This window comes from Sus scrofa, chromosome 2 (genome assembly GCF_054392235.1).
Source record: "Sus scrofa isolate SSC_HxYL_T2T_F1_AM1 chromosome 2, Sscrofa_HxYL_maternal_Yorkshire_Landrace_v2.0, whole genome shotgun sequence".
Taxonomy (NCBI): domain Eukaryota; kingdom Metazoa; phylum Chordata; class Mammalia; order Artiodactyla; family Suidae; genus Sus; species Sus scrofa.
This window is the reverse complement of record NC_139384.1, coordinates 85,381,757-85,395,610: the sequence shown is the minus strand read 5'-3', so window position 1 is coordinate 85,395,610 and position 13,854 is coordinate 85,381,757. Positions and strand designations below refer to the sequence as shown.

Here is a 13,854-nt window from a genome sequence, read left to right as displayed (position 1 = left end):
TGTAGCCGCCAGCCTACACCACAGCCACAGCCACAGCCACGCCAAATCCGAGCCACGTCTGTGATCTACACCACAGCTCATGGCAATGCCGGTCCTTAACCCACCAAGCAAGGCCATTGATTGAACTTGCGTCCTCATAGATACTAGTCAGATTTGTTTCCGCTGAGCCACAACAGGAACTCCCACCCTCTGAATTTTCTGATCCCAGCCAGTGAGGCTGTGCCAGGCAGAGCAGGAGAGACTGGCAGGGGCCTAAGAGGTCAGGGACAGTTCCCTGGGAAAGAGCGGGGGCTGGGTGGCCGCATTCCCAGGGGCAGGGACACCCTCCAGCAAAGGTTTGGTGTCTGGACCGGTCAGTGTGCTTGGGGAAAACTGGATCCTCCCTTTCAGACTCCCTGAGGCAAAGGAGCTATGACATCTACAGGGTGCCCAGCAGGCAGAGCATGGAGGATCATGGGTAAGTGTCCCAGAACAAAGCCCCCCAGCTAAGGACTCGCACACCCTGGCTGCCTCCCCAGCCACCATCACCAGCCTTCTTGCATCAGCATGTAGAACGGGACTGCCACATGGGCTATGTGGGACACGAGGCCTGGAGGGGGCGGGGGCTCTCCCATCTGGCCTGATGCCTTCTCTCCCCTTACAGGTACAGCCCAGACTTGCGGGTGGTCCACTTCATCAAGGGCACGAACATCGGGCTGCGGCTGGCTGGAGGCAATGATGTGGGCATCTTTGTGTCTGGGGTGCAGGCAGGCAGCCCAGCTGATGGGCAGGGCATCCAGGAGGGAGATGAGATTCTGCAGGTGAGCAGGGGCGGCTGGCGGTGGGCGTGCTGAGTGGACCCAAGTCCATTCCTGCTTATGTGTCCTCCAGGTACCCCCCCCCACCCCTGGGGACTTGCAAGACCCTCACAGACATTTGAACATGTTTCCTTGTCTGGGTCAAAGCTTCATTGATTGGGTCATGACCTTGTCTATGTCACAACCTTGTCAATGTCATGACCTCAATGTCCAGCTCATGCTCTTTCCTAGATCACTGCTTTGTTATGGATGGCACAGTCTCCTTGTTTTGTGTTATGGCTGAGTTAACCACGCTGCCCAAGTCACAGCCTTGATCCCTATGTCCATCTACAGTTTCTTTCTTTTCTTTTTTGGCCATACCTGTGGCAATGCTCAAGTTCCGGGGCCAGGGATCACAACTGTGCCACAGTAGTGACAACGCCAGATCCTTAACCATTAGGCCACCAGGGAGCTCCTCGTCTCTGGGGCCTTTGATAGCAGCTCTGGAAGGAGGTGGGAGAGGAGGGCTTTGTCTGGAGGAAGAGCTGGGATCTGGTGTCCAAAGCCCTGTCTCACCCCTGCACCCCGTTCCCGCTAGGTAAATGATATGCTGTTCCAGAACCTGACCCGGGAGGAGGCTGTGCAGTTCCTAATGGGGCTGCCCCAGGGCGAGGAGGTGGAGCTGGTGACACAGCGGAAACAGGACAGTGAGTATGTGTGAGTGTGACTGTGTGTGGGGCATGAGGGGGTGTGCATGGCCCAGGGCTGAGGTGGGATCCACTGCCAGGCCATGAGGAGGGGTCGGGGCTGGGCAGTGGCCCTGCAGTTAATGGAGCCTTCCTGTCCAGTCTTTAGGAAGATGGTGCAATCCCGCCTGGGCGACTCCTTCTACATCCGCACACACTTTGAGATGGAGCCCAGCCCGCCATCAGGCCTGGGCTTCACCCGTGGAGATGTCTTCCATGTGCTGGACACGCTGTACCCTAGCCCTGGGCAGAGCCATGCCCGAGGAGGCCACTGGCTGGCTGTGCGCATGGGCCGTGACCTCCGAGAGAAAGAGCGGGGCATTATCCCCAACCAGAGCAGGTGGGAACTCCACTACCCCCTGGGTTTCCCCACTGGAAGTAGGCGCATTGTCACCTCTTAGAATCCTTGGTGATTCACTCTGGGGAAACCAGTCAGTGTTTGTCAGTTTCTGGCAGCTGCTGTAACAAATGACTCTAAACCCAGGGGCTTCCAACAACACACATTTATCATCTCATGTTCTGAGGTCAGAAGTCTGAAGTAAGTCTTATGGAGCTAAAATCCTGATGTGGGCAGGACTGGCTCCTCTGGAGGCTCCAGGGGAGAATCAGTTCCTGCTTTTTCAAGCCTATAGAGGCACCACGGCCCTGACTCTCGGCCCCTTTATCCTCACAGTCAGCAGCTCAGCATCTCCCGTCTCTCTCTCTCTGCCTGTGATCCCCTCCTCCCTCTCATGAGGACCCTGTGATGACACTGGGCCCTGGGCCCTTCACCATCTCAGGGGCCTTTACTTAAATCCCGCTTGCAAAGTCCCCTCAGCCACATCAGGTGACACATCCACAGGTCCTGGGACCAGAATGTGGGCATTTTGGGGGCTGTAGTCCAGGATCCCAGTGCTCACTCGTCTCCTCCCTTCTTGCCAGGGCGGAGCAGCTGGCCAGTCTGGAGGCTGCCCAGCGGGCTGTGGGGGCCGGGCCTGGAGCCTCAACGGGCTCCAGCACTCGGGCCGAGTTCTGGCGGCTGAGGGGTCTTCGTCGGGGAGCTAAGAAGACCACCCAACGTAGCCGAGAGGATCTGTCAGCTCTGACCAAACAGGGTCACTACCCGCCCTATGAACGCGTGGTGCTACGAGAAGGTGGGCTGGGGGGAGCGCAAAGGAGAGGGTTCAGAAGCCACAGTCCGTACCTCCCTTTTCCACCCAAAATACCCACTTCTGGTTACTACAGGATGAAAATACAAATGCACAAATCCATCACATAGATTCTTTACCTACCTGAGAACAGGGGTAAAAATACACCTCATCCAGATTTCAGGAGGAGCCAAGAATAAGCACTTGCCCACAGCCTCAGAGCAGAAGGATTAAAACCAGGTGCAGAGGCTTTTAAAGAAAACGGCAGCGGGAGGAGGGGAATAACAGGTGACCCAGAATGGGAAAGGGCCGAGCTGCTCTTCAGCTGCTGCTCCAACATCCAGACCAAAAAGGCTTAAACATAAAAGGCCATGTACTTAATGTCTACCCCAAGGCCAATGAGAGTCTAGAAATCTGAATGTACGTCGAGCTTTTAAGAGTGAGAATAGGAGTTCCTGTCGTGGCGCAGTGGTTGACGAATCCGACTGGGAACCATGAGGTTGCGGGTTCGGTCCCTGCCCTTGCTCAGTGGGTTAACGATCCGGCGTTGCCGTGAGCTGTGGTGTAGGTTGCAGACGCGGCTTGGATCCCACGTTGCTGTGGCTCTGGCTTAGGCCAGTGGCTACAGCTCCTATTCAACCCCTAGCTTGGGAACCTCCATATGCCGCGGGAGTGGCCCAAGAAATGGCAAAAAAAGACAAAAAAAAAAAAAAAAAAAAAAAAAAAGAGTGAGAATAAGGCCTGGAAGGAGAGGAGAAAAAGAGAAGGGTCAGGTGCAAAGAGCGGGCTGGCTACTCACTTTTCTCAGGCCAAGATGCCTTCTGCACCTGCTTCCTCATTGGTAAAAGGGAGTGTCAGTGAGGCCAAGGGTCGACAAGCTCTTCCTGCAAAGGACTAGGCGGCAAGTATTTTAGGCTTTGCAGGCCAGATGGTTTCTGTCCAAACGACTTTACTCTGCAGGAAGGCAGGAGAGACGGCATGTGAGTTTGTGCCAATAAAACTTTATTTACAAAAACAGGCAGTGGGCAGGATGTGGCCCAAGGGTTCTAATGGTGGTTGCTTACCAGTGAGTTAGCTGGGCTCAGTTGCTCCAACAGACGCCAGGGATAGCTGTATAAATACAAAGTTCCAGAGTTCCTGTCATGGTTCATTGGTAATGAACCCAACTAGTATCCATGAGGAGGCAGGTTCCATCCCTGGCATTGTTCAGTGGGTTAAGGATCCAGTGTTTCCATGAGCTGTGGTGTAGGTCACAGATGCAGCTGGTATCTGACATTGCTGTGGCTGTGGTGTAGATAGCAGCTACAGCTCCAATTTGACCCCTAGTCTGGGAACTTCCATATGCTGTGGGTGCAGCCCTAAAAAGCTAAAAATAATAATAATAAGAAGAAGAAGTTTCTTTTTCAAGCAACAGTATCAGTGTAAGAAGATGAAGAGGCTTCCCAACTCTCCTTGAGGTATACTACCTAGATTTTATACATCATTCTGCTCGCATTCCATTGGCCAGCACATAGTCACATGGCCATCCCTAGCTGCAAGGGAGGTTGGGAGTTGTAGTCTTTAGCTGAGCAGCCACAGGCCTAGCTAGACATGATACTATCATGGAGGAAGTGGAGAAGCAGTTGTGTAAGATGCTAGCAGTCTTTGCCCTAAAGGGGATCCTGATTCTTGTCATTGTTTCTCTGCTTCACAGCCAGTTTTAAGCGCCCGGTGGTGATCTTGGGACCTGTGGCAGACATTGCTATGCAGAAGTTGACTGCTGAGATGCCTGATGAGTTTGAAATTGCAGGTGAGAAACCACGTCCCAGAGCAACATCATTGGTGAATCATTTTATAACCCTTTCCCAATCTCTGGGATTGAGGCAGCTTGATGAGGTGGCTGCTAATGATGTTGTTTGGGGGAAAGGGAACAACCATCTCAAACATGAGGCAGATCAGCCACCAGCACCCCCTCCAATGCTTGGGCCAGAGAACCTCAATCAATCTTGGCACTCTGTTTGAATACAGCCTCAGAATCCTTCTTCTTCTGTTTTTTTTTTTTTTTTTTTTGGTCCTTTTAGGGCCAAATCTGCAGTATATGGTTCCCAGGCCAGGGGTTGAATCAGAGTTGTAGCCACTGGCCTACACCATAGCCACAGCTACGCCAGATATGAGCTGCGTCTGCGATCTACACCACAGCTCACGGCAATGCTGAATCCTTAACCCACTGAGTGAGGCCAGGGGTTGAACCTGTGTCCTCATGTCAGATTTGTTTCCGCTGAGCCATTCTGGGCCTCGACTCCTCAGAACTATAGGAACTCCTCAGAATTCTTCTTAACACAGTTCACCAGGCAGTCGTTGCCAATGGAGCCAATTGGACAATTGCCAATTGTTTGTTCAAGATATTTGTTCACTGAGCTACAGACACAGCATTGAACAAATACACAGGGTCCCCAGAGGAGACCAAAAATTGACAACTACAGAAATAAGCTAGTGGTAGCAAATTACACTCCTGGGCCAAATCTGGCTGTTTTTATTCAGCTTCCTAATTAAGAATGGCATTTATAGGAGTTTCCTGATTGCTCAGGGGGTTAAGGATTTGGTATTGTCCCTGTTGTGGCTCTGGTTACTGCCGTGGCATGGGTTCGATCCCTGGCCTGGGAATGTCTGCATACCATGGGCATGGCCAAAAAAAAGAATGGTATCTATATATTTTAAATGGTTGAAAAAAAATGAAAACAGTTTTCTGTAACACATGAAAAGAACTGAAAGCTGAAACTTGAACAAATACTTGTACATGAAGTTTCATCACAGCATGCACCGTAGCCAAAAGGTGGACATGACCCAAGCATCCATCAACAGGTAATGGATAAATAAAATGTGGTCCATCCACATAATGGAATATTATTCAGCTTTTAAAAAGGAAGGAAAGGAGTTCCCACTGTGGCACAGTGGGATTGGTGGCATCTTGGGGCATTGGGATGCAGGTTCAATCCCTGGCCCAGCACAGTGGGTTAAGGATCTGGTGTTGCCACAGTTGCAGCTTAGGTCACAGCTGTGGCTCCAATCTGATCCCTGGCCTGGGAACGCCATATGCACTGGGGGGTGGCCAAAAAAGAAAAAAAAGAGAGGAAATTTTGACACATGCTACAACATGGGTGAACCTTGAGAACACGATGCTGAGTGAAATAAGCCAGACACAAAAAGACAAGTACTGTGTGATTCCACCCAGAGGAGGTCCCTAAGGAAGTCAGATTCACAGAGACAGGCAGTTGATGGTGGGGGCCTGGGGCTGGGGAGTGAGTGTTTGAGGACACAGTTTCAGTTTGGGAAGATAAGAAATTTCTAGAGATGGATGGTGGGGGATGGTCGGAAGTGGTGTGAATGTGCCTAATGCCACTGGGCTGTGCACTTAAATGTAGTTATTATCATCAATGGTGCATTTTGTTACATACATTTTATCACAACAAAGATATAAGGTAGTGTCCCCCTCCCTTTTAGGCCCCCCAGGGCAGGGTCTGCCTCCCCTTGCTGCAAGGCTATAGAGGAGGGATTCCTGGAGGAAGCAGTGCTAAGGTCCTTGAGGACACATGGGAGAGTAGCTTCTTTTGGATCAGTGCCCAAGCTAAGGCAAGGCCCAGAGTTGGGACTGAGCCTGGGAGAATGAGTATCTGGAGCATAGACTCTGAGTCAGCCTCCCCACCATGCCACTCATTGGCTTAGTGACTCTGAGCTGGTGACTTATGTCCCTGAAGTTCAGTTTCTCCATTTGCCAGATGGGCAACAGCCACTCCTGTTCAGGAGGAGGAGGGGACCCAGGGTAGTATCAGGCCCTGAGGCCAAAAGGAGCTGCTGGTGTTAGGATTTCTCTGCAAGGCCATGGAGAGCCATGGTGCATTCTTGAGCAGGGGAGGGGCAGGTAGAACCTGAAGGGCCAGCAGACTGCCCTTCTGAAGCTGCCCGTTGCCTCTCCCCTCCACAGAGAGTGTGTTGAGGACTGACAGCCCCTCCAAGATCATCAAACTGGACACCGTGCGGGTGATTGCAGAAAAAGTAAGCAAGGCTCTGCTGTGGGTCCCAGTTCATGGGTGGGGAAACCACGGCCCTGGCCTCTAACCTGTTCTTGTCCCACACCCCGAAGGCGTGGTTTTCCACACCCTCTTGGAATGCTTTGTGAGGTGGGGGACTTGAGGGGGACAGAACCTTGCCCAGAGTCACACAGCAGCAAGCCCTGAGAAAAGGCAGAGACTCAAACTAGGGCTCTCATGCTTAACACACTGTGCTGAAGCTATCACTGAGCCCCACCCAAACATGCTGGCCTGTGGATGTGAGAAGCCACATTCCACTCTGACCACAAACCCTTCATCTCCATCTGTCTGATTCTTCACCTGTCCCTGGGTGTGTTTTTCTCTCTACTGTCTATCTTCCCCCCTTCCCTGCTCCCAACACTGGCCCCACCCAGGACAAGCACGCGCTCCTGGATGTGACACCCTCAGCCATCGAGCGCCTCAACTATGTGCAATACTACCCCATTGTGGTCTTCTGTGTCCCTGAGAGCCGGACAGCCCTCAAGGCACTGCGTCAGTGGCTGGCACCCGCCTCCCGCCGCAGCTCCCGCCGCCTCTATGCACAGGCCCAGAAGCTGCGGAAGCACAGCGACCACCTCTTCACAGGTGGGGCGGGAGCAGGGGGTCCAGGGCGGGCAGTGGGTCCTGGCCTGAGTCTTGCGCCCATGCTGATGCCCCCTCCCCACAGCCACCATCCCCCTGCAAGGCACAAGCGACTCCTGGTACCAAGAGCTCAAGGCTATCATCAGGGAGCAGCAGACTCGGCCCATCTGGACAGCTGAGGACCAGGTACCCAGTCCAGGGTTTGGGAACTGTCGAGCCAGGGCTGGGGCTAGAGCAGAGGGCATTGCTAAGGCCAAAATTTGAGCTGAGGCTAGGGTCTAGACCTGGTTCCTGGGGTAAGATGGGATTGGGGACTCAGTTTGGAGATTGGGGTCTTCTCCTAGGGTTAGAGTCAGGGTTGGGACTCACCTCCAAAATGGGGACTCAGTCTTGTGCAAGGTCAATGGTCAGAACTCATCTTGGGGTCAAGCGTTAAGCCTCAGTTTGAGGTTGGGACTGGAGTTTGAAGAGTGGTGTCTCAGGTCAGGGGTCTGGTCTCAGATCAGGGAGGGGCAGGTCCGGGGGTCTCAGCTCAGCCAGGCCACGTGCACCTGCAGCTGGACAGCTCTTCAGAGGACAACCTGGACCTCCCCCACCGTGACCTGGCTGACAGCTCTGCGGATCTGAGCTGTGACAGCCGCGTCAACAGTGACTATGAGACAGACGGCGAGGGCTACACGGATGGCGAGGGTGGGCCTTACACAGACGTGGATGAGGAGCCCCCGGCACCAGCCCTGGCCCGGTCCTCTGAGCCCGTGCTGGCGGATGAGCCCCAGATCCTGCAGGATCATGGAAGACCCTCAGGTCACCAGGCACCCCAGGTAAGTAAAGCACTGGGGTGGCTGTGGCAAGGGTCTCTGGACTGGGCAAAGACATGCAGGGAGCTCATTTTCTGCCAGGGTATCAAGGAAGAGAAACTTCCCTGATCAGATCAGTATCTCAGACCTGGACCTAAGGTATCTGAACCAATGAGTCACTTAAGCAAATACTGCAACCTCTGCATGAGTTTCCTTATCTGGGTTACCAGGACTGAGGCAAAAGTCTTAATGTCACAAGCTGGGTATTTAAATTCAGTCCAAGTCCCAGCCCACAGTAGTCAGGCATTTAACAAATATTGACCTGGCTCGAATTCCGTGTGGGGCTGTCTCAGCCCAAGGTGCCTTTTGGTGAATTGGACAAATTCCTCCAGACCCTCAGGGAAATGTAAAAATGCACAAATCTATTATGTTTCCGGTAGAATGGCACCCCGTGGGATTGTGCAATATCCAACCTGCTCAACTGTCTCTGGCATCCTGCTTAAGAGGCAGGCTCTGGTATAAGTATTTGACGTACACAAACACATTTATGCACTTTTTTTTTTTTTTCGCTTTTTAGGGCCGCACCCACGACATATGGAGGTTCCCAGGCTAAGGGTCCAGTCAGAGCTAGGGCTGCCAGCCTACACCAAAGCCACAGCAACACAGGATCCGAGCCATGTCTGCGACCTATACCACAGCTCACAGCACCACCTGATCCTTAACCCACTGAGCAAGGCCACGGATTGAGCCCACAACCTCATGGTTTGTAGTTGGATTTGTTTCCACTGCGCCACAATGGCCGACTCCTATATACATTTTTTTCTTTTCTCCTACGCACATTTGACAGCAGCCCTCTGAGGAATATCATAGATGGGAAGCCCAACTCCACTTTTGCTGACAGCCTGGGAGACCTCAGCCAAGGCCTTACTCTTGTCCTAGCCTGTTTTCTCAACTAAAACTGGGGATCAGACTTCCCTTATGGCCTCACTGGTTAAGGCCTTGGTGCTGTTATAAAACTGGGGACAGGCTGCACTAGTGTGGGGACAAGGAGAAAGCCTGTGGGTAGCCTTAGGCAAAGGTGGGGAGATGAGGGGAGTGGTTAACTCATCTCAGTTTATCATACTTTTGAGGGGAAGTGTTAACCTCCTTTCTCCCTCTCCAAGGTGGATGGCCGCCACCCACAGGGTCAGTGGCGACAGGACAGCATGCGGTAAGAGTCCTTACATGCCACATTAGGCCCCTCAGCCCTTTCCCCAGGACCCAGGGTTTGGAGTTTGAAAAAAGACCTTTTTTCAAACTCTCTCTGGTCTCGAGCCCAGGGGGCAAAACAGACCAGAGAGAGCCACTGCAAGCCACATGCAGTCAGGGCCATAGGAGTAGGAATCTTCTTCCTGGGAGGACTGGGAAGGTTTTATGAAGGAGGGGATATTGGAGCTGGGCTTTGAAGGATGTGCAGGAGTTTGTTAGTCTTGCTCATCTCTGCCCATATCCACTGTGCCTAGTTCAGAATCAACTTAGTTAAAGATAGGTACCCTCCCAACCCACAGCTTCTGTTTTCTGATTCCCAGGACATATGGGCAGGATGCGCTGAGAAAAAAGTTTACACGAGCCCGAGATGTGGAGTCTTCAGATGATGACAGCTACAACTGGGGCCCGGCCACTGACCTGTGACCCTTCCCAGATGGCCAGCTGGCCTGTCCTCCCTTTTCCTCCTTGGAGCTGAACCTCAGTTTCCTATATAGAACCTGGAAACAGTGTGTGGGGGGAAACTGGAAAACTGCCTCCCTCTACCTGGTCTTTAATAAATAGAGTATTTTCACAGCACTGGCTTCTAGTGACTTCTAGGGACAAGGGGCCAGAGTCAGGTGCTGTCTTTCCTCTCATGACCCCACAGACCCCGATCTGAGACCTTGCCCATTTGAAAAGTTTTTAATTTTTTACATCCAAAAAATAATATAGAGCCAAGAAACCTTTGGGGCCGTGGCCAGCCGAGGCGAGTCTGCAGGAGTTCCAGGGCTGGGGGGACTAAGGCACAGTGGTGGGGGTGAAGGTCGTGGGTCACAGGTACACAGGCTGCTCCTGGCCTGTGAGCAGGCGGTAGGTGGCAGCAGGCATCGTCTTGATGTGGACCTGGGGGCGGAGAGAAGGCGGTGGCTGGGGGACGGGCCCTCCCACTGCCGGTCCCGCCCACCGGGCCCCGCCCACCACCCCGCACCTCAATATGGGCCTCGGTGAGCAGCTCAATGATACGGTCGTGGGGTGTGGCCACCACACTGTGCCCATTGATCTCAATGATGCGGTGTCCCACTCGGACGCCCCCGCGCTCGGCGATACCACCCCGGAGAAGGCTGCAGATCTAGAAGGGACAAGAAGGGCCGTGCTGCTCAAGGAGCCACGCTCGGGGCTGCCCATCCCCCCACCTGGTTCCCGGGCTGGGGGCTCACAATGCCATCCTCTACGCAGAAGCCCAGCTGCTCGCGGACGTGGGGCCGGCGGATGATGGCCGTGGTGACGGGAGGGCAGTGGACGATGCTGAGGGTCACCAGCGTCTGCGACTTCACTTCCTGTGCAGAGCTGGGGCTGTTAGCCTGGCCAGGCCTCTGGGGGGCTGCCGGACCTCCTGCTCATCTGCAGCCCTTGGGACCTCAATTTACCCACCCATAAAATGAAAGCTATAGATTCTAGAACACAGTCCAGAGCTGGGAGGCTTGGTGTCAGGGCTGTGCCACCTCTCACTTCCCTGGGCCTGTTTCCTCATGGTCAAAGGAAGGTTCCAGCAGTGCCCACAAGGTAGGGTTACAAACACTCAGTAACAAGCTGTGTGGACAGTGTCAGCCTTGCCCTTTTGGCCTAGCCAGGTCCCTCCCCTTCTCCGGGCCTCAGTTTCCCCACCTGGACGAGGGTCAAGACTCAAAAAAACACCTGCTGCCTTGTGGCAAGGAGAGGTTGCTTGTGTTCCCCTCCTCCTGCACCAGCAGGACCACCCTGGACACTGAAGTTCTACCTGTCCCTTCTGGACTGGGCCACAGAGACTTGGCCAGGGAAGGGGCCTCTGTGGCCTTGGCTCCCTTTCCCAGCTACATGGGGAGGCAGGCCTGCCACTGGGGGGCCCCTGCAGTCCCTCTGCCCTTGCCATCCCTGAGGACTCACGCGGACGGCGGCCTGGCAGGCGGCCAGGGGAAGCCCCACCAGGCTGGTCCCGTTGATGGCGGTGATGCGGTCCCCGATGCTAAGGGCCCCAGAGCGCTCGGCTGGGCCCCCATGCAGCAGGTTGGCGATGACAGCTGTGGGGAGCAAGGAGCCCCAACCCGACTCCACCAGGGCCACACCCAGACCCTCGCCCCGGCGTTTCTCGATGCATACCTGGGGGGGTAAAGGTGGGGCTGAAGGACTGGTTAGAGGAGGTGGGGGGCTGGAGGGAGGCACAGAGCGGGAGGGGGCTTCAGGACCACTTGGTGGGCTAGGGTGAGAGGACCTACTTGCTTACCTCCCTGCAGTTTTCACTGTTGGAGAAGTGGTCGAGGTCCCCGTTGTGGAGGTGCCCGGGGCCTGTGGCCCCCTGGCTCTGCTGAGTGCCCACCTGGCTGGGGTCGATCCCACTTTCCCTCAGGAACTGACTGTAGGCCACTGCAAAGGCCTGGCCGATGGCCTGAGCGATGAGTTGAGCCTGTGGGGACAGGCAGCACCTCTTTGGTGGTCCCACCCACCTCCAAGCAGGACTGTCCCCCCAGACTGCTGCCTGAGAATCTATGGGGGTAGAGAGAGGGAGACCAGGTGGGGCCATTTCTGGGGAGTCCACTGGCCGCCAGTCTCAGGTCTTACAAAAAGGCCCAGAATATATGGCTCAGGGGCCTACAGGAGGGTGAGGATGGAGGAATACTAGGGTGACAGTGTGGCAAGGTGGGGCTCTGGCAGAGGGCAGGGGCCCGCCTCTCCCCCAGGACACTTGGAACCCTGCTGCTCACATCCTCTGAGTGGAACACGTGGCAAATCATCTTGTAGAGCCGGCGGCTATGGGCCTGGGGTGCCGGACGCCGGGCCACCCTCCGCCGGGCCATGAGCACCAGCACGCTGCCAATGTCAGCGATGTAGGAGATGGTCTGCAGGGCGTGGTCCATCATGGCCTCCTGGAGCGGGACGGGGAGACGGGGCTGGGTGGGCTGCAAGGGGTGGGAGACGCCCTTGGTGGAGTCCCCCCACACCCCAGAGGCCAGGCCAGGGCCCCATACCTGAGAGTTGGCCATCAGAACCTTGACCCTCTTGGTGGAGACGAAGAGGTCCACCTCCGTCATGGGCTGAGTCTCCCCATCAGGGGCCTGTGGGGGGTGGGGTGGGAGGTGGAGGCCCCCAAAGACCCAGCTTCTGCCCCGCCAGGCTTGCAGGGCCTCAGAGGACACAGTCTGCAGCCTACCTGCCCGCCCACCCACCCATTGGCCCCTGGCTTCACCTTGACGCGGTCCATGGCCTCCTGAGCCTGCGCCATGCGTGTGCTGGGGGGCGGGTTGCGCTCGGACACCAGCTGGGTGGAGCCCAGGTATTTGGCCCCAAACATGACACCATCTAGGAGGTCTTCATGATCACAGGGGCCGGATACTGAGGGCGACAGCAGAGCCAGGTCAGCCTCCAAGAATCCCTACCAGGCTTGTCCACCCTCGCAGTCTCTGCCCAGAGTCTGGAAGCACAGAGTTCTGCCCTGTGGCTTAGCCCTTTGAGCTGCACAGATCTGCCCACTGTTCCAGAACTATCCCCATCAGCCAGAGCCACAGAGAAGCTTGGCCTTTACAGCTATAGAGCCCTCCATCGGTCTGGAGTGGCTCTGCCCAAGGCTCAAGGGCTCCTTGGCAGAGGACGCAGACTCAAGAGCACACTGTGCGTCCAGAACCTCAGCCGGATCCCCAAATACCTCTGATGCCCTGACACCTCCACCCTGTGTTTCTAGAATTGGAGGATCAGACTAAAAACAGTCTTTCTAAAACCCGTGACATTGTAGAACCATAGTCAACTCCACTAGATGGTTCTGGAATCTCCACCCCCACCCCCACCCCCGGCCTCCCAATCTAGAGCCAGTCAGCTCTGCCCCACTGTTCTACAATTCTCTCCTATTGGCCCAGGACCATAGTCAACAGCACTCCACGAATACAGAACTGCTGAAACAAAGTTGAAAGAGGCAACAGTCCACATACCTCAAACTCTCACACTGTCCAGAATCCCAGGTGTTCCAAACCTAGATCTATGATTCCAGAACTGACAGGTCTCAAGGCACAGAATTCTGCCAAGGATTCTAGAAACCTATACTTCAGAACCAGACCTTCCCACTCTGTGATTCTAGAACTTTTAAATCATGACAGCATCAAGAAGCTCTTCCTACAGTTCTAGAATTCCCCAACAATTCATGATGGTAGATGAACGTAGCAATTCAATTCTTAGAAAAGAATTATCTGAAAAGTCCAGAAACAAACAACTCTGCTTCTAGTTCTGGAACCCCCTGACCCAGCCCAAAGCCACTGAAAGCTTTGCCAAACAGCTCTAGAATTCCCTGAGCCAGACGGCTCTGTCAGTGGTTTTAGAATATTCTAACCAATAGCTGTCGGTTTTCAGTTTAGAACCACAGGTATAAGCCCTGAGAAATTAAACCGCATTCCTGTGAACTTAAACCATGGCCAGGTCTACCCATTGTCTGTCATGATCTGAGCATTCCAGAATAACATGTAATTTTTCCCTGCGACTTAAAGAACTGCACCATCCAGTATGGTAGCCAC

At 54.4% G+C, this 13,854-nt stretch overlaps 2 protein-coding genes across 11 annotated transcripts in view; one reads left to right on the top strand and one right to left on the bottom strand.

The window, feature by feature from the left end:
* TJP3 (tight junction protein 3) overlaps positions 1 to 9,916 on the top strand; it is a 33,263-nt gene extending 23,347 nt beyond the window's left edge. For all 8 annotated transcript variants that reach the window (XM_085013264.1, XM_005661351.4, XM_085013265.1 and 5 more), the window contains 12 exons: positions 391 to 457; positions 644 to 800; positions 1,375 to 1,483; positions 1,625 to 1,862; positions 2,444 to 2,655; positions 4,343 to 4,438; positions 6,611 to 6,681; positions 7,091 to 7,301; positions 7,384 to 7,484; positions 7,856 to 8,119; positions 9,259 to 9,305; positions 9,664 to 9,916. In XM_085013264.1, the coding sequence (XP_084869390.1) occupies positions 444 to 457; positions 644 to 800; positions 1,375 to 1,483; positions 1,625 to 1,862; positions 2,444 to 2,655; positions 4,343 to 4,438; positions 6,611 to 6,681; positions 7,091 to 7,301; positions 7,384 to 7,484; positions 7,856 to 8,119; positions 9,259 to 9,305; positions 9,664 to 9,766 (1,623 nt within the window). In that variant the 5' untranslated portion in view covers positions 391 to 443 and the 3' untranslated portion in view covers positions 9,767 to 9,916. The remainder of the gene's footprint in view (positions 1 to 390; positions 458 to 643; positions 801 to 1,374; positions 1,484 to 1,624; positions 1,863 to 2,443; positions 2,656 to 4,342; positions 4,439 to 6,610; positions 6,682 to 7,090; positions 7,302 to 7,383; positions 7,485 to 7,855; positions 8,120 to 9,258; positions 9,306 to 9,663) is intronic.
* The window catches only part of APBA3 (amyloid beta precursor protein binding family A member 3), a 29,442-nt gene that overhangs the window by 11,523 nt on the left and 4,065 nt on the right, over positions 1 to 13,854 (bottom strand). The window contains exons 4-14 of one of the 3 annotated variants that reach the window (XR_002341692.2): positions 12,543 to 12,688; positions 12,325 to 12,411; positions 12,061 to 12,222; positions 11,583 to 11,762; positions 11,246 to 11,458; positions 10,540 to 10,659; positions 10,311 to 10,451; positions 10,066 to 10,225; positions 3,714 to 3,759; positions 3,449 to 3,603; positions 2,011 to 3,304 (exon numbers count right to left, since the gene is read on the bottom strand). Coding sequence is in view for 1 of the 3 variants with exons in the window: in XM_003123055.4 (XP_003123103.1) it covers positions 10,154 to 10,225; positions 10,311 to 10,451; positions 10,540 to 10,659; positions 11,246 to 11,458; positions 11,583 to 11,762; positions 12,061 to 12,222; positions 12,325 to 12,411; positions 12,543 to 12,688 (1,121 nt within the window). In the remaining 2 variants the exon portion in view is untranslated. Of the gene's footprint in view, positions 1 to 2,010; positions 3,305 to 3,448; positions 3,604 to 3,713; positions 3,760 to 10,008; positions 10,226 to 10,310; positions 10,452 to 10,539; positions 10,660 to 11,245; positions 11,459 to 11,582; positions 11,763 to 12,060; positions 12,223 to 12,324; positions 12,412 to 12,542; positions 12,689 to 13,854 lie in introns of those variants that run through there. The other 2 variants (XR_014837795.1, XM_003123055.4) reach the window with 2 other exon arrangements.